General features: G+C 30.8%; 4 protein-coding genes across 4 annotated transcripts; 3 read left to right on the top strand and 1 right to left on the bottom strand.

Moving 5' to 3' along the window:
* Positions 1-750: 750 nt before the first annotated feature.
* On the top strand, positions 751-12,962 carry HELRODRAFT_168159 (hypothetical protein; the record flags this gene model as incomplete). Its single annotated transcript, XM_009014045.1, has 16 exons — positions 751-811; positions 1,539-1,573; positions 4,374-4,456; positions 5,277-5,388; positions 5,900-6,074; positions 6,547-7,080; positions 7,265-7,527; positions 8,257-8,367; positions 8,591-8,697; positions 8,923-8,999; positions 9,353-9,426; positions 9,536-9,567; positions 9,976-10,185; positions 10,242-10,441; positions 10,656-11,188; positions 11,373-12,962. 16 exons carry the CDS (start codon positions 751-753, stop codon positions 12,960-12,962), a joined length of 4,197 nt encoding a protein of 1,398 aa, XP_009012293.1.
* Positions 12,963-18,148: 5,186 nt separating this feature from the next.
* On the top strand, positions 18,149-18,868 carry HELRODRAFT_168158 (hypothetical protein; the record flags this gene model as incomplete). The annotated part of the gene is made up of 3 exons (XM_009014044.1): positions 18,149-18,184; positions 18,395-18,486; positions 18,646-18,868. 3 exons carry the CDS (start codon positions 18,149-18,151, stop codon positions 18,866-18,868), a joined length of 351 nt encoding a protein of 116 aa, XP_009012292.1.
* Positions 18,869-19,755: 887 nt separating this feature from the next.
* On the top strand, positions 19,756-22,737 carry HELRODRAFT_168157 (hypothetical protein; the record flags this gene model as incomplete). The annotated part of the gene is made up of 1 exon (XM_009014043.1): positions 19,756-22,737. The coding sequence occupies one exon, from the start codon at positions 19,756-19,758 to the stop codon at positions 22,735-22,737; it is 2,982 nt and encodes a 993-aa protein (XP_009012291.1).
* Positions 22,738-24,214: 1,477 nt separating this feature from the next.
* HELRODRAFT_168156 (hypothetical protein) lies at positions 24,215-26,732 on the bottom strand (the record flags this gene model as incomplete). The annotated part of the gene is made up of 7 exons (XM_009014042.1): positions 24,215-24,286; positions 25,044-25,108; positions 25,164-25,275; positions 25,436-25,503; positions 25,587-25,700; positions 26,417-26,476; positions 26,699-26,732. The coding sequence occupies 7 exons, from the start codon at positions 26,730-26,732 to the stop codon at positions 24,215-24,217; spliced, it is 525 nt and encodes a 174-aa protein (XP_009012290.1).
* Between the last annotated feature and the right edge of the window lie 963 nt (positions 26,733-27,695).

Raw genomic sequence — 27,695 nt, 5'->3', positions numbered from 1 at the left:
TATATATATATATATTATAGATGTTATATTCTATATATATAAATGTATTTACTCTATTGTATTTTTAACAGCTATCCTTTTGCAAACCTCTTTGTAATTAAAATGTTTACAATTATTCTATTTAGATTTTCAATTAATTTAAGAATAACTGGTGGTTTAATTAAATAGTCTGACCCAAGGAGAGCAAGGTGTGGTCTCAAACTATTTTGAATTCTCTCAGAAAAATTAGAACTGGGTGCGTACATATATAGCACTGATTACTGTTGCTTTTATAATGAATTTATATATATTTTATATATATATATATATTTTTTTTTTACAATATTCTATAAATTCTACCGAATGTTTGGCGTTAATATGTTTGTAGTTCGTTTTTTCGATTTTTCTCACGAAAGTTTTTTAGTGAACGTTTAGTTTATTAAAATTTAAAATAAACTTATTTTTCGAATTCATGCTGCAAATAAGGCCATATTTCGATTCCGAATGAATCATCATCAGTGCACGTTGCTGTATATATAGGGAAATATTGACTTAGTCAAGATGAACTTTGACGCTGTAAAAATTAACTTTGGTGTTGTAAAATTGAACTTTGATGCGAATTAGGTGTCAGGTTTCTTTATATATAAATAAATAAATAAATATATATATATATATATATATATATATATATATATACTAACACACACACACACACATATATATATATATATTGAATAGGTAAATAGGATTATTTTTATTAAGCAATTTGGGATGCAGGCACCGCTAAGCTTTCTGATAAGAATCTTCTCTTTATCTTTCTCCATCAACACAGGTCTTGTTTTCATAACAATTTCGAAGGACGACCTGAACCAGTTTTGGAGGACAACGTAGGAACCGGACCGCATTCAACATTCTGCCTTTGTCGAATGGACGACGATAAGTTTTTTTTCCATTTTACTCTCTTTATTATTTTAAAATACTATTTTGCCATTATTTTCACATTATATTTTTTGGCTTCTAAGATTCTAACATTCCTTTACTACTACGCTAACAAAAAATTTTACCTACAGAATGATGAGAGGTGGGCACATTTCAGATAGTGTTCTCATGATAATTTACACATGATGATGGTGGTGTAGGAAGAATCAGTTCGTTGGCTGTTTGGCTGACACTGAAGTTCGGATGAAATCTTGTGTGCCATCCAGATGATGGTGGTCGGTGCAATGGAGTACAGTAACGACGATTTTTGAAGTAAGGTTTAGTTTCGTTCTTCAATTTTTCTCATTCATTCGTTTGTTTTTTCATTCATTCATCCATCCATCCATCCATCCATCCATCCATCCATCCATCCATCCATCCATCCATCCATCCATCCATCCATCCATCCATCCATCCATCCATCCATCCATCCATCCATTCATCCATCCATCCATCCATCCATTCATTCATTCTTTCATTTTATCACTCAATATTTCAAATTATTTTTCCATTAAATAATTTTTTAAAATAATTGAATCATTGATTGATTACTTAATTAATTAATTCATTAACTCACTCAGGCATTCAACATTCTGCCTTTGTCGAATGGACGAAAGTAAGTTTTTTTTACATTTTACTCTCTTTATTATTTTAAAATATTATTTGTTTGCCATTATTTTCATTTTATAATTTTTTCTTCTAAGATTCTAACATTCATTTACTACTACGCTAATAAAAAATTTGCCTACAGAATGATGAGAGGTGGGTTGTGGTGGGCGTCAGCACGTTTCAGATGGTGGTCTCATGATGATCGTTCCGATGACAATAGGATGATGACGAAGATAATGCTGAGAGGCGGGTTTTGGTGGGCGTCTGCACTTTTCTGATGGTGGTCTCATGATGAACCTTTCGATGACAATAAGAAGTATCTGGAGAGTACACGCGCGCACATTTACGCACATACATCAATACAACACACACATACACAACATCCATTCATTCGGTGTCGTTGTTATGTTTCTCTTCAACTTTCTATTTTCTTTACTGGACTTAATTTAATTCATAGGTAAGTAAGAGATTGAGATGAGTTGAACTATTGTAGGTAGGCTAGGGCTTAACATTAGTTAACATTAGTACTCACATGGAAACGATGTGAGTTTCAAGTAAAATAAAAACGCTAAAATATGTTAAATGAAATACCTGAAACGTGTCAAATTCCTAAAACGTAGAAATACAAATTTGTAGGTAAGTGAGTTGAGTTAATGATTATAAGTAAAGCTAGGGCCCTGAGAGTAATTTTATTGTAGAGGTGACTGACTACTATTTTTGCGACTTCTTACTAGTTTTGTGTGATGTGTTTGTTTTCACTTCACAACACCACACCAACGAAACAAACTACATTTCATTCTCGTCGCCGCCTTACCTTTTTGACAATCTTTTTAATAATGCCTATTTATTTATTTATTAAATGTTGACTGGTTTCTAGTTTTTTTAAAATTTGGTTATATAATTTTTGGATAATTCTTGATTTACTTTGTATATAGACATGTATAAATAATTTCTATTTAGTATGTTGATTTAGTCATTATGATATGCTGTGAACTGTTCTTACTAAATGTTATTGTTACGCGAATCATTCTCCGAGAACTTCTGCGGAGTGTGTATAATAATAATAATAATAATAATAATAATAATAATAATAATAATAATAGATAATTATTTTTTATCGGTCGATATATTGTTATATTTGTTTGTCAAAATGCGAATTTTTAAAAAATTGACGTTTTTAAAATTTTAATTATAACCGTCACTTTTTATTTTTAAATAAATTCAAATAAATGCAACCAAGTGTTTGCTCGAGTTTGAACAAGCCTTGAAAATATTTTTTTTATTTATTTTTTTTGCGGTTATTTGGCTCATTCAATTTGGTTCATTGATTGGTCAATAGGTTAGTTTGATGGTTGGTTGATTGGTTGATTGATTGGTTAGTTGATTGATTGATTGATTGATTGATCGATCGATCGATCGATTGATTGATTGATTGATTGATTGATTGATTGATTGATTGATTGATTGATTGATTGATTGATTGATTGATTGATTGATTGATTGATTGATTGATTGATTGATTGATTGATCTCATAGTATTGTATACATGAAAAAAAAATTCGATTAAGCCAACCTACGGCTTCAGTAAAGGCACTGTTTTTCACCAGACAAAAGCAATTTCTATATTTATATTGACAAAAATAATTGTGATATGAATATATTGATTTATTTAAAGCATTATATGCACGAAAAACCGCTATCATTAGAGTTCTATGAAACCCTCTAAGCCACTGCAGTAAGCCAACGTAATAATTCAGCAACCAGTTTCTATGAGCACCTGCAGAACGTAAAATATTCATTGAATATAATGAAAATAGTTATTCAAATAACAATTTTAATTTATTTAGACCATTTATTTCATAAGCAAACAAATTTTTAACATGATCGAATAGTGTAAAAAAAAGAGTGACTATAGTTCAATCCTAGTAAGCCAACCATCGGCTTCAGTAAGCCACCGGATTTCACCGGACCAAAAGCAATTTTTAAATTCAGATTAGCAAAAATAATTTAATAATACATAATCCTATTAAATAAAATTAAATAGAATTACTACAATGTTTTAAGCATATTAAGTGAAGTAAATATTTCATATAGCTTGCTCGCTAAACTCCATGCAATTTCGTAAGCCAAAAATACTAGCATGACAATAAACCCGACCGATTGATCGTAACTTTTGACTCGAACGATGAAAAATCACCCTCCAAATCTCCTCCGAAAGTAAGCTCCTTGTTCGACCGTTAAAAGTGAGCGGAGGCCGGTATATTTATTCTACTTATGTGGTCTGACCCTATTCTGTGTTCGTTGGAAGCTTCATTTTCGTTTTTGTGCAAAATGTTTTTTTTGGAAGATTGGATTTAGAGTTGGGTGATCGAAAATTTGTTTAGTATCGGCTTTTGCTCGTTTTTTGAGATCTTATTTCAATGTAAATTTTATTTTTAACAGTTATTTAAAGAATGCAAGCAGATAAAAACGGCAAAAAAAAGAAGGGCAAAGGAATAACATGGGCTGAAGCAGCCAAAATTGTAAATTAATAAAATTTTTTATTAAATTTAAAATTTTCTTGGTTTAAATTTTTTAAATAATCTGATAGATTTTGGCTCTAAATATTGTCATTACAATATTTAAATGATACTTAATTTAAACTTTAAAGCCCCCTACCATATAATAAGTTTTTGATCTTTTATTCTTCTAAATCTAAGACCTAAGTGCTAGTCTAGTCTGGAGCAATATTAGTTAATAATTTGCAATCATTGATTAATAATTAATAAATTAATGTTTTTTTTTTAATATTATTTAACATTCTCCAGGTGATGGAAAAATTTCCTGGAGTCCCTTTAACATCAAAAGAAATATGGTATTACATAGAAAAAGAAAATTTAAAAGACCTCAGGTTTAATCTTAATGTCTTTTATTGTGTTCAGCAATCATTTTTAGTTTAAAAGTTATATCACATGAATTTTCTTGAAATTATTTAGTAGTCAAGATCAGCATTGAATAGATAATTTTTTAAAAAGTTTTTATTATGATTTCAAACAACTGCACAGACGGAATCACAGATTCTTTCTCGGATGGCACTGCCACTAACTCTTTATTTTTATATGTTCCTATTACAGTTATTATTAAAAAATTTATTTATATAGCACTTTTTGAACTTCCCAAAACACTCATGTTTTAATGAGAAATAATTGAAATAATTAACAGAAAAAGAAATGGACAAACTAACAATGATTTAAAAAAATGGATAAGTTTTTAAATTATTTTTAGAAGTTTTGGGATTTTTTCCAGGCTTTCTTAAATAAAGTGACAAACTCCTCTACATATTTGGTCTAGATACTGCAGTAATATTATGTAAAGTTATGCAAATAATAGGCTCTGAACAAATTTTGTAATATTAAACCTGTTAAGTTATGCAAACATTTTTGGTAGCATATATATTTTAAGTATACTATTTTTTCTAATAAATTTTTCATTGAGACAAAGTGAGCAATAAAGCTGGTAGGTACACTTTAAATACAATACATCCATAAAATTAATTAAGTATCATTATATTAGTGAAATCAAAGTGCACTTTCACTTTCCAAGTTTCTAAAGCTGTTGGTGTTAGCATTTTATGCATGTTAGCATTTTGATGTTAGTTTTATAAGCATGAAATTGTTCAATGTTTATTTTTGCATTGTACTCAGTGAAAAACTTCCTATTACCAATTTCAGTTGTTCTTCAACTCCTCAAGCATCACTGAATTCTATGTTGCATGCCAATTCAAAGGGAACTGATGCATTATTCTATAAAGTGATTGGCAGATCAGGACTCTATGGACTTGCGGTGTGTATTTTGCTTAATTTCAACATTTTTTGGCAAAAAAGCAAACTCTGGCAACAGCAATATCAACTGGTCACAGACTGCAACTGCTCTCATTTCTTGATTATGATACCTTTAAAATGCAGAGCAATTTATTATGAATACTTACTAATATTTCTATTTGTAATGATCTTTGCATGGTTCTATTTATACATATATGTGTCTTTGAATTTTAAAATTTTCTCTTTTGTGTCTTTTGTGTTGGAATCCTGCATATCCATATCTAGGAATGATCATGCTTAAGTGTACGTATCTGCCATTTACTGCATCTTGTGCTAACCAGGGCGTGTGTGTATTGATTTTGTCATTTACATGTATTTTCAATTCACATATCTCTACTCTCTAATGTTTGATTCATTATAATTGATTTTTTTATTTTCCTAATTTATCAACTTTTTAATTTTTTAATATCTGCCTTACTATTGCTACGCATTGGATATCTGAATAATAATTTATTGTAATGTTTTGTTACCAGAATGACATTCCAGAAGGTGCAACAATTGTGGAGATGGAAGATGAAGTGGAGGACTCATGTGATGATCCAAAAACATCAGCAACTCCATTGACTACAAGTGCTGATGATTGCAACAATGATTATGCCAACTTCTTATTAAACAATAACAATGCTCCTGAAAAGAAAAAAGAAAAGAGTTGGTTTTATTTTTACTTGTTAAAACAAATGTGCCTCATTTAAAAAATAGTGCTAATGTAAAAATGAAGTTTTCACTTTTTTATTATATTTTTAAGTATTTGTAAAATGTTTTCCTCAGTAGCCGGTTTTTATTACACCTTTGTTTCAATTTAAAATTTTTATTCTTAGTCAAGTTTTTCCCAAATTTGTGTAAAAATTTGTGGAATGCATTTTATCTCTGGTTTTTTTTTTCTCCTGGAGACTTACATAATTTTGTCATAAGTTATTTATCAATGAATGTTTTCAGGCATTTTCCATTGTGAGCATCTATAGTTTAACGTTTTTTCTGGTCGTTTTTCGTAATTTACATTTCTTCATGTTGGATTTTTTTTTCATAAAATGGCTACTGTCTAATATCAAATTTGTTTTTGAATAAAACTAACTAACGTCCAAGCACGCATTTCAACTAATTTACATTTTCTTTTAAACAGTAACGCTTGTTCAGCTCCCTTCAAATTTTGTGTTTCCAGTAATTTTAATGGAACCTCCAACAGCTGAAAATTCATTAGATATAACTGATAGTGAAACTTCAAACAACTCATCAAACACTAAAAGTAGTCCAACTCTTGATGATGCAGTTGCTGGTTCAACGATAATTGTCGTTGTTACATCAAGTGCTTCTGACTGCAACACTTTGGCTTCTACAGTCACTACTGCAGCTACAATTACTAGCGACATCTTCTCAACAGCCTCTGTACCAAGTTCCAGCACGTTAACATCAAATAAGTTGAATGTCAAAGATTATATCATCATTTCAAACTGCAGCAGAAGCACAAATAACGATGATTCAATTTTTGACAACAAAAATAATAAGAAATCTCGCAAGAGCTCGTCAGTATGCATTCAGTCATTAAATCATTACAAGAAACGAAAAAGAAAAAGGTCGATGATGAATAATAATTCTTTAAATGAACAAAATATTAACCAACATCTCAAAAAAGACGCTCAAGAAGTTTTATATAACGGTAATTTTTTTCATTTACAAAATTAATTTACAATTTTATTTCTGGATGGTTGGCTTTTGTTTTCTTTTTGTTATTATCACCTTTCCGCTTTTTTTACTGTTAACCAAAGTGCTCATTAAACTTTTTTAGGGTCAATTCTGGTTTGTTAGTCATTGAATATTTAATGAATATTTATTTCCATTAGGAGACTCCCAGGGCACGACAGACAGCCAGGAAAGCACTGCTTCCATCATCAAAACTACATCAACTACTGCAACAATTACTACTACAACTAATGCAACAACTGCTGTTCCTTCTACTGTTGCAAACAACAGTGCCACTACTGCAACTTCCACATCTAATGAAATATTAACAAATGATAAAAACAAGCCTCAAGATATTAGCCACCAGTCTGACATATCGACCATTAAATCGTACATATCTAACTCTGTGCTTTCTTCTTCTAAGGTTGTTATTAAGCTTTTTTCCATGAACACATTAACTCAGTAATATATTTATTGAAATATGCTTTGTTGTATTATTGAAGCATTCATAGACTGTGGGGCGTATTGTAAAGGCGTTAGAAATTTTTATAGTTTTGAAAAGTCTCTTCTTTTACATGGTTTGAGTAGTGTTAATTTAGGAAATGATGAATTAAGTTATTTTTCATTATTATTGTTAGCAGTATACTAAAAATTGATTGAAGTCATAAATGGATTTCATAATAATTGAACCATTGTTGCATTCTGATAATTTTGTCCAAATTAAATTTTTTGAAATTGCGAATGTAAGTGGCCCAGAAATATGAAGAATTCATCCAAAACAAGGCTTCTATAACGCACAATCTTTGTAATAATTACATCTCTATGGGGACTTAAACTATTCAATGGTTTCATTTGTTGGTCCAGTTTTTTACACATTAATTTTTTAGTTGTTTTAATTGAGCTGTTTATTAATTTTCTAAATTTATATTAAGGAGTTTCTTCGAATTGTCCACTGCAGTAAAAAAGTTGATAACATAGGAATTGAACTTAGAGCACCTCTAAGCTAACTAGCTAGATCCTTAAATATTTAACTCATGAACTCAAGTATATAATGTTAACTCGATGATTTTTTTATACATAAGCTAAGATTTAGAATGCTGAAGGGGTAAAGAAATGAATGCAGGTCTTACAATTATTTTGAAACATCTCTCAGATGAGGAAACGATCGCAAAAGCTGAGCATGGCAGCACAGATTCAGAAGTCGCGTCTCGGTTGTGTTGACCTCAGGACTCCAAATTCATTCCTCGTCAACATCAATTTGAAGGTTTCAGATGTTGTTGTTTGTTCTCTTCTTCTTATACTTCAACTGAATGTTTGGAATATGTTTTAATAGGCATAGAATATAAATTTAAACACGAATATGCTGCTAAGAATTTTCATTTACTTTCAGTTTTTCAAATAATCTCTTCAATACATTGTGCAATTATTTTCATTGTTTTTCCAAAATTTTGATAGTATGAATTTAAAAGTTGTATTTCCGTTTGCAGAGTTTGTTGAATAAGCACACTTTTTCAATGCTGCCGGGACATTATCAGGAAGAGTTGAGCAAATTGTTGCCATCCTGTGATCAAACTGTCATCGATGGAGCTTACAGGTGAATAATCTTTTATTTATAAACAACCTCAATCAAATCTCCATGCATAAATTGGTGATTTGCAAAAGTTGACACTTGTCATAGTATGATATATAATATTATCATTAAAAAGTCATCCGTTATAATTACTTTGATCGAGTCCATTAAAAATCTTCCAAGCACTAACTAGAGCAGATTTAGTTTCTGTGTAAAATTTTATTATAAAAAATTTATTGTACATTTTAGGCTAGCAAACAATACGGCTCTCAGTAATGAATTCTTCACGAAGGCCTGCATGGAATGGAGGGAGAGACTTCAAGATGGTTTGCTTGTTTATATTTATCAATATTTGCACGTTTACTGCTGATGCGGTATTTATCAGTGTAACTTCTACGAAGTCCTTTTATAGAATCAGTCAAACAAAACTTAACCATATGGCTTATACAATGTTGATGGCTCGTTTATTATTACAATGATAATTTTTTATATGTGCTGTATCAATTTTTTTCATAACATAACTAACTGATGGAGCGTTCGTTTTTCGTAATCTAAAACTTTCTTCACTTTTTAAAAAGATCACACGTCTATATCCTTTTAAAAAAATTCTGTACTTACATCTATTTTTTGGTATTCCATTTATTTGCATGTCTGATTGTTCAATTACTGGATGAATCAGGTGAGTTCACGACGGAGAATCAAAGTAAGCGCAAGCATGATGATAAGGACTCAAACAAGCTGGACCCCTGGAAGGTTTATTTCATTTGAATACACACCTGATTAGTTCTGTGATGTTTAACTGTGTTATGTAATGTGCATATGAGGATGGCTTCACACTATATATACTACAACTTTTTTTCAGGAGAAACATTTTGAAGCAAGCTGGGGCGAAAAGTAATTTTTTTCTGTTGTTGATGAATTTTAAATTTTAAAAATGTTTCTTGATCAATATACTTAGATATGATTTTGGAATTGCTCTTTGGTCTGAAGGTGGATGAAGACCAATAAATTTTTTGCTGGAGTGTGTTATTAATTTATTGAGTAGTTTAGCAGTTTAGCGATTAGGTAGTAGGTGGCTGTTGGTTTTTGGTTGATTATAGGCCTTAATGGATTGTTATTTTTATGAGTTTTTAGTTTTGACCATGTAACACCGATCTTCATTGACCATTTGCTCTGCATTAAGTCACATCATGTGACCTGCTTTAGAAACATCTATCAACAAGCCATTTTTGTCAATAAAATGTTTGTTGATGAATCAAGATTTTTAAATTAACGCACATTCTGACTTATTATTTTTTTTAGGTTGTCTGATGTTCTTGACCCCAGTTCATTGAATGTTCCACCGAGCAAACGATCTCCATCCATCACCTCCTCCTCTTTCCCATCTTCGTTTTCCATGATACTGTCAACTACCAATGAATGTACAAACAATGTTTCATCAGCCACTTCTGGAGTGTCTGCTTCTAGACACACAGATCGACCAATATCTCTAAACTTGCGGTCATCAACGAGGTTAAAATCGAATGAAATGAAAAGGAATAAAAATGATGGAATAAACGCATCCGTAGAGAAATTTCTCAGCACGACATCAGTGAAGCTTGCATCATCTATGACGCCACCCACTACGTCAAACAATTTCTCTTCAATATCATCCTCGTCATCTCCACCATTAACTGCAACTGCATTGTCCACAGTAGTGACACCTATCCTAACTGCAAGTACGCCAACAACTACGTCTTTCTTTACGGCGGAATTGAATTCTTCCAAGGTCGGCGACTCTTCCATGCCTACCAGTAGTTGTGAAGTTACAAATAACGCAGATTCATCCAAGTTATCAACGTCTTCTTCCAATGATTGTATGGATTTTAGTGAAGCATCATTCGATTCATCTTTCATGACTGATCTAACTTCAGTTTTAAAGTCACCGACTAAAACTTCATCATCATCCTTCTCATTTTCATCATCATCGTCGTCATCGTTAGTTGCAGTATTTTCATCGCTAGCAGTAGTCACCCAGTCCGTAACATCTTCATCAACAAATCTGCTATCACTCTACTCCTGTCCAGTTTGCTCAAGCTTAATACCAACTTCATCAGCTTCATTAACTACAACAGCCGCCACATTATCACCAATTATGTCAGTTAATGATCAGTTCAGTTGCTCTATCAAAAAAGAAAGTCAAAATGCTGAAGAGATGTACCAGAATAACAAAAGAGCTTTCAGTGAATTGCAGCATTCAGATGCTTCTCAAGATGCAAAACGGTTGAAATCCTTTTCCTCACCAACCAGAATGGAGTTGTTGCAACCTGCAAAAACACTAGAATCAAAATACAATGCAACATCTCCTACTCCAGCTAATGATTTATCAAAAAATTTAAATTCATCTTTTTCCAGTTCTTCAGCTTCTTCTTTATCATCACCACAATCAAAATCGCCTCCTTATATGCTGACAGCAACTTCTGCAACCTCTCCTCTTCAACTTGCTCGCAAGCTATTTGGCAGTCAGAACAAACAGGTTAATAATTTGTCGCTGTTGCATATTTAGGTAACGATGTGTAATGTAGTTAATATTCAATCTATTGCTCAATATCTAAATGAAGCCACTGTCACAAAAACAAACCAGTTTATACACATAAATAAATATTTTAATAAATAAGCAATAATTCCTATAGTTACATTTTAATTCGTTATATTTCCAGATTTCAGCTCCTTACATGAGTCCCAAGCCTCAAAACCAAACACGAACCTTAGCTCAAATCAAAGCACAAAATCAAGCCAAACGATCAGCAAAGAATTTAATGCATCATTTTAAAGATTCATCATTTCTTAACAATAACAACAGCATCAACAATCTTTCCAACAGTGACAGTATGGCGACTTTGGATGGTTCTCCCACACAGGTCGCTCAACTGAAAACTGAATATATTTCATCTAGTGAAACAGTTGAATTAGCTGTAAAAAGTGTTAATAATGATGGTGAATCTCTTTTGAAAACTAAAATGGCCTCAACTGATAATACGTCGATAACTTCATTTGCTTCAGAAGAGAAGATTCAAAGCAGTTTTAGGTTGAACGACGAATCTAAATCAAATTCAGAATGCAAGAGTAGTTCTTTGATGTTTTCAAGTTATGATATGCAATCAAACGAGCAACGTATAACAAATTCATCGTCCATACCTTCACAAGCTGGTTCAATATCTGCAGTAATCAAAACGGAAAGAATTGTACAACCATCATCTACAGCTGACGAAAGTTTTTTAACTTCATCTTTGCTTAAAGAGTCATATCATGATTTCAGATCATTATCTGCATGCACTCCAACGACAGTTACTTCATCGTGTGAAATGTCTAAGTTATTAGTGCCATCAAAATTATCGCTGACAAACTCATCTACGGAGTTAAATAAACAGATCTTTGATGCCAAAAACGAAACGATTTTGCAGTCACAATTTCATATACCATCTACTGCATCATCAGCAACTAAGTCTCAAGCATCTCTTTTAGCAGCCCCGTTAACGTCAAAATCACCAAATTCACTGCAGCTTGCCGAATCTTTAACACAAAATTCAACATCTTCTTTTGCTTCTTCATCATCATTTATTGCTTACGAATCAACACCAGCAACACCATCAGCAGGATCACTGACTTCACAACCTCCGGTTCTGCCCAAGCACAAGTTGAAAATTGTTAGAGTGGCCTCATCTGGTGGTCAAATAACTTACAAAGTTGAGAACTGCATAGTCCCTGTTTCTCTTCCTGAAACTTCGACGAGCAACAAAGATTCTAAGAATATTACTTCTTCTGATTCGCTTCTCTCGTCAAGTAATCCAACAAAATCTGACAGCGGTTCAGTTGACCAAGGACTCGTATTTGTTTCATCATCCTTTCCTTACTCGCAACCTTTTTCATCACAATCATCAAAAAAATCACCCCTAGCCAGCACTTTTCCAACAAAATCTTCAGTATTTGTATCGTCATCGAAATATCAATTTAAAAACTCTCATCCGAAAGCAGCAACTCCTTTGTCATATTTTCAAAATCAACCTATTTTTAATGAAGCAAAATTGATGAATAACACCAAATATCAGCGCAATGCTAGTAACAACCAATCAAAAATAACATGGAAGTCAACTTATGGCGAATTATTACTAAGAAACAATCTTGAAAATTCAGTGGATTGCACATGCAACTTGAAGGCGTTCGTCATCTGCAGCAAATGCGGAGCCTTTTGTCACAATGAATGCATTGGACCTTCTAAAATGTGTATTACCTGTCTTATAACCACCTAATGTATAGTTTGCTTTACATAATTCAGTACTTGTTTTAGTCGATAGTTAATATTGTCGATAATATTATTATCTCAAAAACTCTTATACGCCTTTTAATTTTTAACATGACATGATCCAGCTTTATTTTTTGTTATATTTGAGATAAAATGTAGTAACGCGTTAATGATTTATTTAAGCTAGCATGTTATAGAAAGGGTCAGTTTTATTAATTTATTTTACAGCTGAATTCATTTATTAACGGTCATTGGTTTGGCAAATAAGCTTTTTTTGATCTATTGTTTAATTATTAATTTTATTTTCAACTAAAATTGTAATTTATAGATTCATTGTAAGTTTTTTGTTTTGTTGCCAATATCACAAGTTAATATTATGTTATATATTTAACTATATTTAAATAAAATATCAAAAACAATGCTTTTCAGTTACAAATTTGTCAGCCATGCTCAATCGATCTCAGAGCAAATCATGTATGGTAGATTTTCATAGAGCTTCGAGCGAATGCTTGCAGCTTTAGTAGTTCTGTATATATGTATTTTGGATAACTGGTAAACTATTGGATAATGCGTTGAAATAACTTTGAAAATAACCAGTTTTCACATTTATCCGTTCGGCTCTCTAAAGGTGTACAAAATTACCCTGCAGCTAGCTGTGTAGACAGATCAGGACTCAGTTACACTCGTTCTAAACCACAATAACCTGCTACTGAAATGTTTGACAAACTGAACGTCAATTTTTTAATAAAAATGGAATGAATACATTTTTAAAATGTTAACGCATTTGCAGCGAACAAATGTAAAATAGTTTTTTGCGAAACACACACACACTATTTACTTGTTCCGTATTTAATTTAAACAAATTCACGTGGGAAATTTTCAATTTTTCATAATTTTCGTCTTACCTGCATTTATCAATTATTTTAGTCATCAACTGAAATTCATTGTGAGCAAAATATAGTTTTTCATTTCCAAACAGTACCTTCCTTAAAATTATGTGCTGTTAGAACTTCAGTTGGTTCACAATTTTTCGATTAGGAGCTTATTAAATTTAAACAGAAATTGTACTTTGCACTAAAATGCCACATGCCACCGTTGCATATCTACATGTTTGATTTAAACTTAACACTTTAGAGAGTATGAGATGCCGTATTAGATATAAACATTTCACAATTTTCAGGCATTTTCAATGTTTAAAAAGCATTTCAAATTTGAAAAATACTTTTGTTCGAGAATAAATTCACCTAATCTAGGCTATTTCGCAACGAAACAATGCCGATTGTGTGCCGTTAAATGAATCTCTTAGTTCGAAATAGTGACTATTGTGAAAGAATCATGACAGCTTTTCACTTCCCATCAACATCAAAATCTTTTTAATTCACAGCCAGCAAACGTCATTTAGTTGATTTAATTTAAAAGTTTATCTGATTCACATGCCAAAATTTTTTGGTGCTCCTGTGATCGATCGCTGGCAAGTGTAATTTACGTTATATTATATTAACTATTATTTATATTTCCACTTTGTTGAGTAATAAGCAGATGGGGTGTGATATTTTATTTCCGTGCTATTTAATTAGATGTTGCATGTGAACAAGGCAAAGCGTTTACAAATATTCCGGCATAACATATGTATGCATCATTACATCTTCTAAACAGACTAGACTTGTAAATGAAAAAACACATGTTACTGAACGCAAAAACATGCAAATTTTTTACTGACTTATATTTAATAGCTAAAAAATTTGGACGGTTTATTTACAGAGCAGACATTTCTAGATGGGAAATAAAAATACCTTTTAATACAGTGAAAGTTACACTTTAATTCCATTAGCATCTCACGTAGCATTAACTGTCCAATACATTCCAAATGCTTTTGTTTATCTCGATGTAAGTACGTCTCCATGCATTCAAAATCCGCGCATTGTGCTTTCCTAGCCCCGTCGTCATCTTCCTCATCAAACCTTTTGTCGTCACTTCACGCGCTAAGAAGTTAAAAACAGTAACACGTGCCTAACCCCCTCCAATAAACTAAATGAATGAACGGTTAGGAAGGAGAACTTGCAAAAAATGTACCTTGAGAGCAGTGATGACGAGTACTTAAGTACATTTGTACTTAAGTACATACTTAAGTACAAACGTAGTACTTAGATACTTATACTTAAGTACATATGAAAACCTGTACTTAAATACTTATACTTAAGTACATTTTTCAGTACTTGTACTTATAAGTAATAAATTTTTCCTGTAAGTACCAGAAAAATTTTAAGCAAAAATAAGATAATGTCAACATTTAAAAATTGAAAACTGTGATGAAAACACACACACACATTTTCACATTGACATTCTTGTTTATCTCTCTTATCAACATTTGTTCTTGTTTAGTCATGGATAGCGGGATGTTAAGATAACCATTGGCTAATTGAGTCATTAAAAGGTGGTTAACTCACATCACTCTGACATCTATATATCTATATCATAGACTCTACATGATCTATATACACATGCACAAGTAAATGTTGTGATGGAACGTTTGCAGCTGCCGAAGTTCAGCAATATAGATTTGAGTTTTCTTAATGAGTGGTTGGAACTGATGAGACCAATTTCACTAGCATTGGACAAGCTCCAAGGTGAGGTTTCAATGGAGTCTTATTTTGGTGCTGTCTTACCAACTATATTTGTTATACAGCGAAAACTGCAATCTTTTACTCCATCGTACACTTCAGCTCTTGTTTCTGCTCTTCAATGTGGCATGGAAAAACGCTTTGGCGATATAATTGACTTTAAAGATATTTCAAGCAACAGCAAGATGAGAGCATTTGTTGTGGCTTCGATCAGCCATCCGTTTTTTAAAATCAGGTGGATAGAATCATCAGTTCGTGAGCAAGTTGAAGACTTGTTTCTAGCAGAAGTGGTCAGAATGAGCAATTCTTCAACAGTTTATGAAGACAGAAATACTAGAGGTTGTACTAGTGCAGATTTTTATGGATTCCACGAACCAAGTTCCGAATCACGATCGAATGAAAAAGTTGAAGGACTGCAATATCTTAGTGATCCTTCATATGATATGGAACAACTCAAAAGGTAATCAATATTTTTCTGTAATATATTATATATGTATAATATGTATATGCTTGATTTTCTAATACATTTTTATTCTCAAGTATTAATAACAAATTAATAATTTGCTATTTCGGTTAACAACTATATTATTGTTCCTTAGGTATCCTGCTGTCGCACAAGTGTTTTTGAAGTACAATACCACTGTGCCATCATCAGCACCTGTGGAACGTATATTTAGCCAGGCTGGAATGATTCTCACTCCTAAAAGAAATCGTTTAAGTGATGAATCATTTGAAACTTTACTTTTACTCAAAAAGAACAAACTCTTTTATTGATGTAAATAAATTACTGTAAATAACGAGTTGATTTCTGAGTTTAATAAATTTATAAATATTTCAAATTAACCATGGTATGTACTTAGGTACTTATGTACTTAGTACTTATACTTAGTACTTATAAGTATCAAGTATACAATTTGTTTTGGTACTTAGCACTTATACTTAAGTACTTTTATTACTGAGTACTTAGTACTTATACTTAAGTACATTTTTTGAGTACTTACGTCATCACTGCTTGAGAGGATGAACTGAAATTTTCGAAAGCATTCGTGATTAATGACATTTAAGCCACTATCTATTGACTGCTTGGTTGTTTTGTCACATCACATGCAATGTAAGTTAGCTATGTCTTATACCGTGCTCCAGCTTATTTTTGATTTAAAAAAGCTGAAAGTTGACAAAATTATATTTAACACTCGCAACAAGAAAGATACTAAAATAGTAAATGCAACGTTATGGCATAGAAAATTTAATAATATAGTAATGAACGGCGACGTATTTATTAGCGATTTAATTGAGACTTTTCAATTCAACTTTAATCGATAATAACAAACTAATGAAAATAATCAAAGTGAAATTGATCATAGATATGAAAACTGAATCTCCACTCTACCAATGTGGATGTAATGATGGCCTATGTTTGTTTTCTATGATGAGTATTCAATTTTTTGTCATAATTGTTATTTTTATACTGAGACACATTTGTATATCATAAACGTAACTGTTGTTATTTAAAAGTATTATTTTTTTTAAATATTATAAATCAACAATGTCAAAGTTTATCAAGTCAACAAACTTAATAATGAGCTGAAAGTCGTTGTAAGAAAAAAAACTAGACTGTAAATTTCTCATCTCACTCAATCCTATGTTTATAATAAAATAATATAAGCTGCAACCTTTATTGACTCATCGATCAACATTGTGGCGGTGTTCAGTAAAACGAAAGATAACTTTCATGCGTTGACGGTTTGTCTGTTAACAAAATGATAGAACAATATTCTTAGTAAATCAACAAAAAAAATGTTTACAAGTTAATGGGAGTAGACCTAGATGCCGACCCAATTATGTAAATAACTTTAGGTGGAGTAATTAGTGAAGGCGTGTGTAAATCTCGCTCCGAACACTCAAGTTTAATGTAACTGAGAAATATAATATATAAATTTACAAAAATGAACCTCTACATTACGAGCACGATTTCAGACATAATCAAGTTTAAATATATTTCTAAAAAATGTTATGAACACTAGAATTAAATAAACTAGGTTAAAATACAACAAGTTTTTTAACTTATTTAAATTATTTTTCAAGCATCATTTTTTATTGCATTCAAGATTTCCAGATGGTTCGAAGAAAGAAATTACTTCCTTCAAAGCGGATTCTTCTATAAAAGGCATTGAGCATATCGCTTCTGTGTATTTCTCAGTCTACATAACTGGCAGGCAGGAAGAAATTAAGTGAATAGTGGGGAAAATTTTTTAAAGACACCGAAAACTTTAATAAAGGTTTGGAAATATTATGTTTCATTAATTGTTTTATATGTATTAACAACGTGATATGATCCATGTGCATTTAAAAAGAATAATTTAAAAAAAATTATTCAAAAGAATTTTAATGTCATTTGGTCATCAAATATAATTAACAATTTAAATATTTAATTTATGTTTAAATGATGTAAAAAGCTTGACTGATGTAAAAAGTAGTAAGATTTTGACGAAAGTTATTTTGTGATGAATCATAAATGCGCTAATATAACATCAAATGTTGTCAATGAGATTTACAACAATTAGCAGTAAACATGCACGTGTTTTTTTTTATATCTTGGTTTCATCTAGTTAGTTGATTGTCAGTACACGAATTCCGAAAATTTGATGTAAAGTAGAGTTTAAAAAAACACCTACAAAAACAAACAAATATATTTATATGTGAATATAACATGAAACGAGTTGTGACTGTTGTATATGTTATGTGATGTAATATTTATATTTATAAGCAGTAAAATTTAGGACACATTCTGATCATCCTTGAACAAACATTAATGCAGATGAAGCAAGTGTCTGCCCTGGCCCTCGTCTTGTCATCGATCATCTTAATTCAACAAGTTCTACCGATTCCGCCTGATTTCTTTCGAATCGAGTCAGTTTTATTCAGCACAAATATTTTCTACGCTTCTAATAAATTTGCTCAATGATATATTTTTCATTTCATTTCAAATGAAAATTTAATTTCAATTCTAGAAAGCTGTGATTGCTTTTTTTTAAATTTAACGATTAAAGTTTTATTTGAAAATTGCAGGCGCAGAATGAACCGAAACGTTGAAAACAATCAGTTCTTAAATAATTATCGTTCGAGAGGTGATTTCGAAGATGTCTCAAGTTTAATCTGCAGCTACTGTTCGTCAATCAATTACATTTCGGAAGCCACTTGCAAAAAAAATTTGGCGAACGAAAAAAAATCCTGTGCCATAGCGTTGCTGGCAGAATTGAACAGGGACGGAGATGTAAAGAACGTTTATTAATTTCATTAAACTTACATTAAATGTTTTAAAAATAATTAAGTAATATTCGTTTACATTGTTACACGCTTAAAAGATTTTACATATGAAATGACTAATTTGCACATGAAATTTTGTGTTTTTTTTCTGATTTTATCTGACCGTTTCTAGTACTGAGATCCAGCGCAAAATTTATTAATTTGTTCGTCAATTTAAGCTAAAGTTGAACTTTCACGCCAATGTTTACTAAAAATGATTTAATTTCAAAACCTTTAAACTTTCTTTGCGTGAGAACTGAATGGTTTTCTAATTGCAATTAAATGAATGATTATTCAGAATAGTGAAATATTTATTAAATAAAACAATTTTTGTCGTTATACACAGTGACGTAACTTTAACATTATCCAACGTTTGTTTTTGATCGGTTGTTTCAGTTGTGAAATCATACTTTAACATTAGCCATCAAACCTCTACGTGTGATTCACTCATAAGCCGATCAAAAAACCAATGCATAGTGTGGCGACTGAAGAGTATATATGCAGCGGTAAATAGAATAAAGCGCGATGAATGAATATTATGTTACGTCACTCAAGATTGCACCATGCAAATTGCAAACATTCATTTGCATGCATCGTGCTGCTGTTGAACTGTTCGTTGCTTGCAGACAGCAAAAAGTATTTGGGCTGTAAATTTTTTAAGCATAACTTTCATTAACTGAAATCATCGTGTTTCGATGTTTTATGGCTAGAATTTATAAAAAATTATTTGTTTTACAAAAAATTGATCAAATTATATTTTTCGATTTCGGTTCACTTATCACGAGCCTGATTAAACAAACAAAAAGTGAGAATATATATAATAGTTAACAAAATAAATTTTAAAAATATTTTTATTTAATGTTTCAGCATAAAATGTCGGATATCAAAACTGTCAAAAATTTATCAACGGAAGAAAGCGATTGGGAAATAAATTCTAGTAGTGAAAGTTCTAACGATGAAGATGAAGATAACGAGGTACCCCAGCAAACTGTATTTTTGAAGAAAACTTTCACAACTGAAACAGCTAATCAAAAACAAACGTTGGATAATACTACAAATAAAACGATTGATAAATCAGATGTTACTAGCAAAAAACTAGATAGCGTAAAAGACATTTCAAATCAAACGTTGATAACCGAAAATAATCCTAGCGATAAAAAAGATGAAACGAACCACGTGTTAAAATACGAAATGGACGAAAAAACAAAGTCAAACCGCGAAGTTCAAGTCACCACAACTATCAAAAAAATCAAAAAAGCGCCAAAAAGATCTGACTCGGGCAATAACTCTTCAACAAGCGTAGACAAGGATTCTGAAGATCACGGTGTACAAGGAGAGTCTAATGCAAAACCAAAAAAGAAATCGAAACTTATCAAATCAAAGGATAAACCTGAAGAAAAGGTTGAAAAGGTAAAAGAAAAGAAAACTGTCAAAAAAGTAAAACAAATAAAAAATGTACTTGAAAATGATGAAAGTGCATCATCCGATAATGTAAAAGTTGTTGAAGGAAAAGACAATAAAACAAAAATAACTAAGAAAAAGTCTGCCAAAATTGACGAGCAAACGGATAAAGTAAACAAGCCTAAAAAATCTTCAAAAAAGAGTGAAAACGCCGAATTTAGCGGAGAGAAAAAAGTGAAAGTCAAAGGGAAAAAAAGCGAGAGCACAAAAACGATTCCTAGTGAACCAAAAAACAAGGACGAAAATATAAAAGTTAAAACGATAAAGCCTAAAATGAATAATGAGAAAAGTTTGAAATCATTAAATTCAGAATCAAATGATAAAAGCGAAATAGAAACTTTGAATAAAACCGCATTAGAAGATACGAAAAATGACGCAATAAAAGTTGTTAATGGGGTTAGTGAAAACATAGAAAAATGTTCAAATTTGACATCGAGCCCAGATCTTGAGACGTTTAGTCAAAATAATAAATATTCTAGTTCTGATGAAGCAAACAGTGAAGCAAAAATTGTCATCCCTTTGAAAACATTGTGTCAAGAAAATGGCGAGTCATCGAAAATAATGGAAGGCGATTGCCATCTGGTAATCAGTGATGTCTACTCCAAAAAGGAAACAAAAGAAAATGATGTTGATGACAAATTACCAAATGCAAATGACAAAAAAATGTCACTGGAAACCGATTTAGATGAATGGATGAAAGATTTGTTAGCAAGACATAACATTAAAAGAGAAGTTCTATCACCAACAAGACATAACATTAAAAGAGAAGTTCTATCACCAACCTATACACAATCTTTTGGTAACGATGAGTCAATAGGGTCAAATGATACCAAAGTTGAAGAGAGTACAGAGCAAAGTGAGATCAATTCTAATGGCTTTTTAAAAGACAAATCAACAAAATATGATGACAGTTTCAGAAATGAGAATACATTTGATGATACTATGATTAGTCATATAACAAAAACAAATTTAGAAAATCACGATAGAAAACAATTTTCACAAAAGTTGGTTGACAAAGAAATTCAAGGAAGAATGTTCGAAACAAAGACAAGAACGAAAAATGAGCAAGATGAAGAAATAAATGAACACAAACAGAAACGATATGAACATTTCTTGAGCATTGGAGCCGATGAAGAAATTGATGATTTAAAAACCAAAAGACAAAATGATGATCAAAAGAAACGATTGAAGCAAATACTGTCAGACGATATTGATGATATAATTAACAAAATGACTGAAAATTCTTACTGCATCCAAAAGGATAATGAATACGAGGCCAATAATGAAGAAGAAAGTTTTATGACTCGCTTCAGAAGAGAAAAATATTCGAAAGTGTTATCAAAGCGTAATAAGTTAGAGCAACCGAAATGTAGGGAAGGCCTAGATGAAAAAATTAAAGAAAAGTATAAACATGTTAGAGTTTTGGTCGAAAAGCAACAATCAGTGGTTGACAATTTAAAAACATTGTCAAAAAAATTATCGGAGTTGGAATCAATGGTCGAAGAAGCAGAATCAGAAAGCCAGGACCAAAAAGCTGTGTTTGAAAATTTAGAAACATCATTAGACTCAGCATACAGTCAATATGAAAGCGATTTAAGAGAAGCTACTGAACAAACTTCACGCCAGAAAAAATTTCAAAGTGAAAATTTTCAAGATGAGATAAACACCATTTTCAACAACACTTTGCTTTTCACAAAAAACCAATCTTTCAAACTTGACAGCAACAAGGAAATAAAAAAATCTTTTCAATCCAATCAAATAACAAATCTGGTGGCTGATGAAAGAAATTCTCCCTCAACAAAGTCTCCATTCGGCATTATATGGGATTTTAATGGAGATATTAACAAATCAAAGATGAATTACAATGGCGAAAATGAGAAAGTTATGTACAACCCTATCAAGAAGAAATTTCAAAATGACTTTGAAAACATAGTCGATGTGAAAAACAAGTCTTTAAAAAATGAAACCGAAGACAATAGTGAGTTGTCAGCGAACGATTTTATTAACAAGATTAGAAACAAGTACGCAATTCAGCCACTAGCAACTCCTACGAAAAATAATTACAACTACAACACTAGCATTAGAAACAGTCCATACAACAGGTCAAGCATCAGTGATTTCTCGCTGCTTGAAAATAAATATGGCAAATGTAATACCGATAGCAACAGGCAGGGCTTTGAGAGAATTGTCAATAAAAGGCACAGTTTGACCAAAAACTACGATGACGACACCAATTCTATAAGAAGTTACTCGAGCCTGTCCAATAAATATTTAAATGAAAAAAGTTTTTCAACCATTAGACCAACGGAAGTCCAGGCCAAATATGATAAGTACAACGCACCAACATATCAAAGTAAATTTCTAAGATCAATGCTGAACGATTCAGTGAATTAAGGTACCCAAACGATAAATAAGTGAAAATCGATGGATCTATTCAATAGTACTGTAACTCATATTCGTTTTTGTGATTTGTGTACTTTTGTTAAAAAAATTTCTATACGATTTTTATTAAATTTATTAATTACTCAGTAACTGGTAAAACTCGTAGACGAACCATATAGTTTTAGAAACCACTATACGCTTGAAACATTTTAAAATAATTATCAATATATGAAAAAACTTGAGGCTCTTTATTAGAAATCACAAATCAGTTGCTAAATTTTATATAACTCAAGCAAAAATAAATGAGGCAGGCAACAACAAATATACAATTTTTTGCTTACATATTTTTTTCTAAATACAAAAGGATATAGGCCAATAAATTTATAAATTATAGATTAAATTGAAAATGCAGGCACAATTATTTAGAATAATTTAAACGTTTAGCTGAGCAGAATAAAACGATGGTATAAAGGTCCGTACACATCTATGTGATAAAGATGAAAGGAAGATAACATAAGGAAAATTTACATCAAGATAAACTTTATTATAGATGTATACAAAGCTGCTCTTTGAAAACAAAAAAAGACAAAAGGAAAATACTAAGGATTAACTGAAACACGCATATTCGTTTGAGGAATTTGAGTGTGTTGTAGCAACAAAAAAACATGTTTTAATACTTTGGGATGTTTTCCTAGTTTTAATAAGATAAGGAATTTATTTTACAATAAACTTGTTGAAGGTTTGATTTGCATGATTGTATGAAAACTTTGTACTGACTTTGTGAATAACAACTGGTTGGCTTTTAGAAGAGTAACTAAAAAATAATTGAGTTTATAAAGAAAATTAACAGCTTTGCGTTCGCCAGAATTGCTTTTTTGAGTTGAGCTAGAGATAAGATGTATCAATCATAATGTACTCAATAATTGAAATAATGAAACAAACCACTTGTTTAAACAATTTTTTTAAATAAAATCTTTTAAGTTGTTTCCATAAATTTAAATATTTCAAAATAAAATATATCCAAAAATTAACTTTTTTCTTTAGTGAAAAACGACGATATCATCTTCATCCCTTTTTTGTCAACTTTGTTCAATTTCTTCTGAGCCGGTGTTAAGTTTTCTTTCTGAATTGTCGCCATTCAGTAAAAATTAAAGTAGCATAGAAGTAAAACACATCAACATAAAAAAACAGGCTAATGAGAATTACTGACATACTTTTTCAACTGGTTGTGCTATCAGCGAACTGTAATCTTCATGTGTAACTAAATCATCCACTTTTTGTTTCTTATGTAATTAAACAAAGTAATTTTGTATGAACAAAATTAATACCAAAGCAACAAAAAATAATGAAATTTTACTTTTGACGGTGGCTCTACGTCGCAGTCAGTTATTTCATTGCTTTCCAACCTAACAACAAACACACTCAAATAAATTTCTGAAATAAAAGTGAGATCAAATTAGTTTTGTACAATACTTTATATTGAAGAACTCTAGTAATTCTTGGGACAATTCTGGCTCAAGATATTCTGACAGTAGATGACAAGCATAGATTTTATAATCACCTGTGTACGAAGTGTGTGACAATCATTATACAAAATTATAGATAAACTTAATAATGTATTTTATACTCATTAAAGTTAGAAAAGAATTATATGGTTTTAAGCAACTTATTAAGCATTCAATAATCTGATGATGAACAAATTGAAAAGTTTTCAAATGTATGTCTTGTTCTAAAATATCCATTATTGAATAAAAATTAACTAAATTTATTTCATATAATTACAGTACAAAAAATGGAATTTATCGAAAGCATAAATGTTCATTATCTTCAAATTTAAAAAATATTTTTTCAAAATATGTTTCAATTCATCTATTTGAGCAGCAATGTGAAAGATGTAGCAGAGAATTCAACCGCTCCAAGCCATTCTAAAACAACATTGCTTTGTTGAGAATTTTTGAAAAGTTGAATGGTTTTAATGTATCAAATTTAATGATTTTTGCATGAAATTAAATAAATAAAATGATTGATGCCAGTCAACGAAACATCAACGTAAAATTGAAAGGTATTAAATAAATAACTTTAAAATTATTAAAAAATGATTTACTTTCGGATAAATGTGAAGCTGTAGAAAAACTTGAGACATATGATGAGGACAGTGAAGTGTTTATTTGCAAGTCTTTTAAAACTTTCATCAATGAATCAACCTGGAAGAAAAGAGTTAGATAGAGAAATGGAGAGAAAGAAAGAGAGAAAGGGAAAGAGAGAGAGGTGATAAAACAAGTGATAGCAGAAACGACAGTCATTGACAAATAACTCACTTTCAATTGCAACCATGCTAGAGTCTTTTCTTTGTTATATTTATAATACAAATCCTCTCCTAATTCTGAATTATGTAAAAAATTTTTAGTCTGCAGTAAAAATATAAATTAATTTCACACCTTTCGTATCACACACAAATTTTAAAAAGGACATCAGCTTGTCTTGGAAGATTTTATTATCAGGAAAGTTCTCATCATCTAAAATACTTCCTACAGACTTGTACATTCTGAACTTTTGAAAAAAAATATTAATATATTATTTATATTAATTGATTTCAACCATGAAAGATTCTATACCATCACACACAAAAGATACTATAACATTTATATAATTAGAAATCAGAATTTGCGACAAAAAATAGAAAAAAAATGAAAAAAAAAAAAAAACTAACACTTTTTCTCAACAAGGGAAGGAACAAATATAACATATTTATTTCTGTAACCATGAAAAGTCCATCCTCTAAAAATATACATACATATATATACACATATATATTGATTTTAAGATGTAACAAAATTTGATGTGAGAATTGAGGGACTGACCACCACCTTTAACGACAAAGTCTTTAATGAACCACGATCGAAAATTTTCTTGAAACTTTGTGATTTCATATATATGACAGGATGAATTTGAATAAAAAAATGTTGAAGCTATTCCTGAATTTGAAAAATGTTGGCATATGAAATAATTTAAAAAAATTTATACATACAGTAGAGACAATTATTTTTAAATAGATCAACAATAAAATCAACAAATCTTTAGAATACATTGCCAAGTAAACTGGTGGAAGCACAGTAAACAATTTAAAAGCAGACTATGATTACTAGATGAACAGTAATCAATGTGATCGGCTATCATGGTGTGCCTGACAAAATACTCACTAGCTCCTTTACCAGTCTACAGTCTACAATCCTCAATAATAAATGTTAACACTATGAGCTGGCGAAGTGATTTGTGCGGGCTATACAAGAAACTGCAATAAAAATTCTGATTGGTATTAGGACTGCTGATGAGTTTCCATTCAGGACAAAACAGGTGTCCAGCCTATCCAAACAAATACTATTCTTTTCTTCTCCCATTCACTGCTCTTCCTGGTTTGGTGTTCTCTTTAATGAACGCAACTACAACAGTACTTTACTACTTCTACTACTACAAACTAAAAAAGACAATCTTTGTTTAACAAAAATCACAGATTAAATAACATACAGCTGTTATTAAAATTAAATGTTTTCAATAAATTTAGCAATTTTTATTTTATTTTTTTATAGACAACAAAAGAAATATTATAATCATATGCACCATATTAATTATTAAGATTAGAAGTTTAAAGAAAATAATAAATGAAAATAAGTGTCATAATTTCAAAGCTAACCTGTCTTAGGATGCTTTAATTTGCATGTTTCTAAAATGCCATTGTTTTGAGAAATAACATCTTTTAAATTTAAATAATTAATTATATCATATAATAATATGAAATATAAAATCTAATTTATTTTATAAATTGCTGCTAACTAAGCTCAAATTTAGCTTTAGTTAATTTAATAATTTAGCTGCTAAACTACTACTAAACTCTAAACTAAACCTAACTAAAATCTAAATTAAATAAAATGTAAAATCAAAAAATCACAATTTGACTATAAAATTTAAAACCTACCTTCAAGCAAAATAATAGGACCATCTTGATACATTTTTTATTCTTTAAGTTTAAGGCGATGCACTTCAAACAATTATTTATTATTAATTTCAAAGTTGAGAAAATGAAAATGTTATAGCGAATCCAAACAGAAATTAAATTAGTACGCGCTTATTTACTTGACAGATTAGCTTGATGTACAGCATTTGTTATTTAATGTTTTGATCAGCTGCTCAACTTTTCCCCTTTTATCATTCTGCAAAACAAGAGATCCGTTTTGAGTGTTGGATGCGTATGGCTTAACGCTTAACCCTAACCCATTTTTATATCATTGCAATAAAGATTTATCAAATTTTTAAAAATGTTGTTGTGTAAGTCGTATGCATATATATAGAGTACATATATTCTACGATATATATATTCTATATATATATTCTCTCTATATATATATGGATGCAGGTTTAAAAAAACTGCTGAAAACTTAGCAACCAGGAGGAATCTCCGGTTTTACCTCATCATTTTTATTATATTTATGTCAGATTCAGATTTTATTATATTGACATACGTGTCAGATTCCGACAAAACTCAAAATGTTTATTTCTTTTACATGTTTCTTATCTTTCTCGCGCTCTCTACACACATTTAAGAAATATATATTACATCTTTTTTAAGACATAGCGAGGCACACACACGCATACGTATATAATATGCATATACAACAAAGAAATAATTATCTACATGCCACAGAGTTTTACCTCTATGAACGAAGCTTTTATTACTGTTGTTGACCTTGTTGTCCACATTCTCGTTGTGACACTATTTAAGTTCGCACTTGTTGCTCTGTTAGGAACGTGAAGTCCTTGTTTCACTTGTTGAATTTCACCACAGATCGGGTTTTGTGGAGGTCGATGGTTGCCAATGTCCAGAAAGGATAAGTCACAAGAAAGAAAAAGCTGTTAGGAAAATGTTGGTGCGCTGATGTCTCTATAGTGTTATATGTCAAACATAAGCAACTTTT

The sequence above is a fragment of the Helobdella robusta genome (assembly GCF_000326865.2).
Source record: "Helobdella robusta unplaced genomic scaffold HELROscaffold_13, whole genome shotgun sequence".
NCBI classification, from domain to species: domain Eukaryota; kingdom Metazoa; phylum Annelida; class Clitellata; order Rhynchobdellida; family Glossiphoniidae; genus Helobdella; species Helobdella robusta.
Note: the sequence above shows the minus strand (reverse complement) of the source record. Positions and strands in the feature narration are given on the sequence as shown.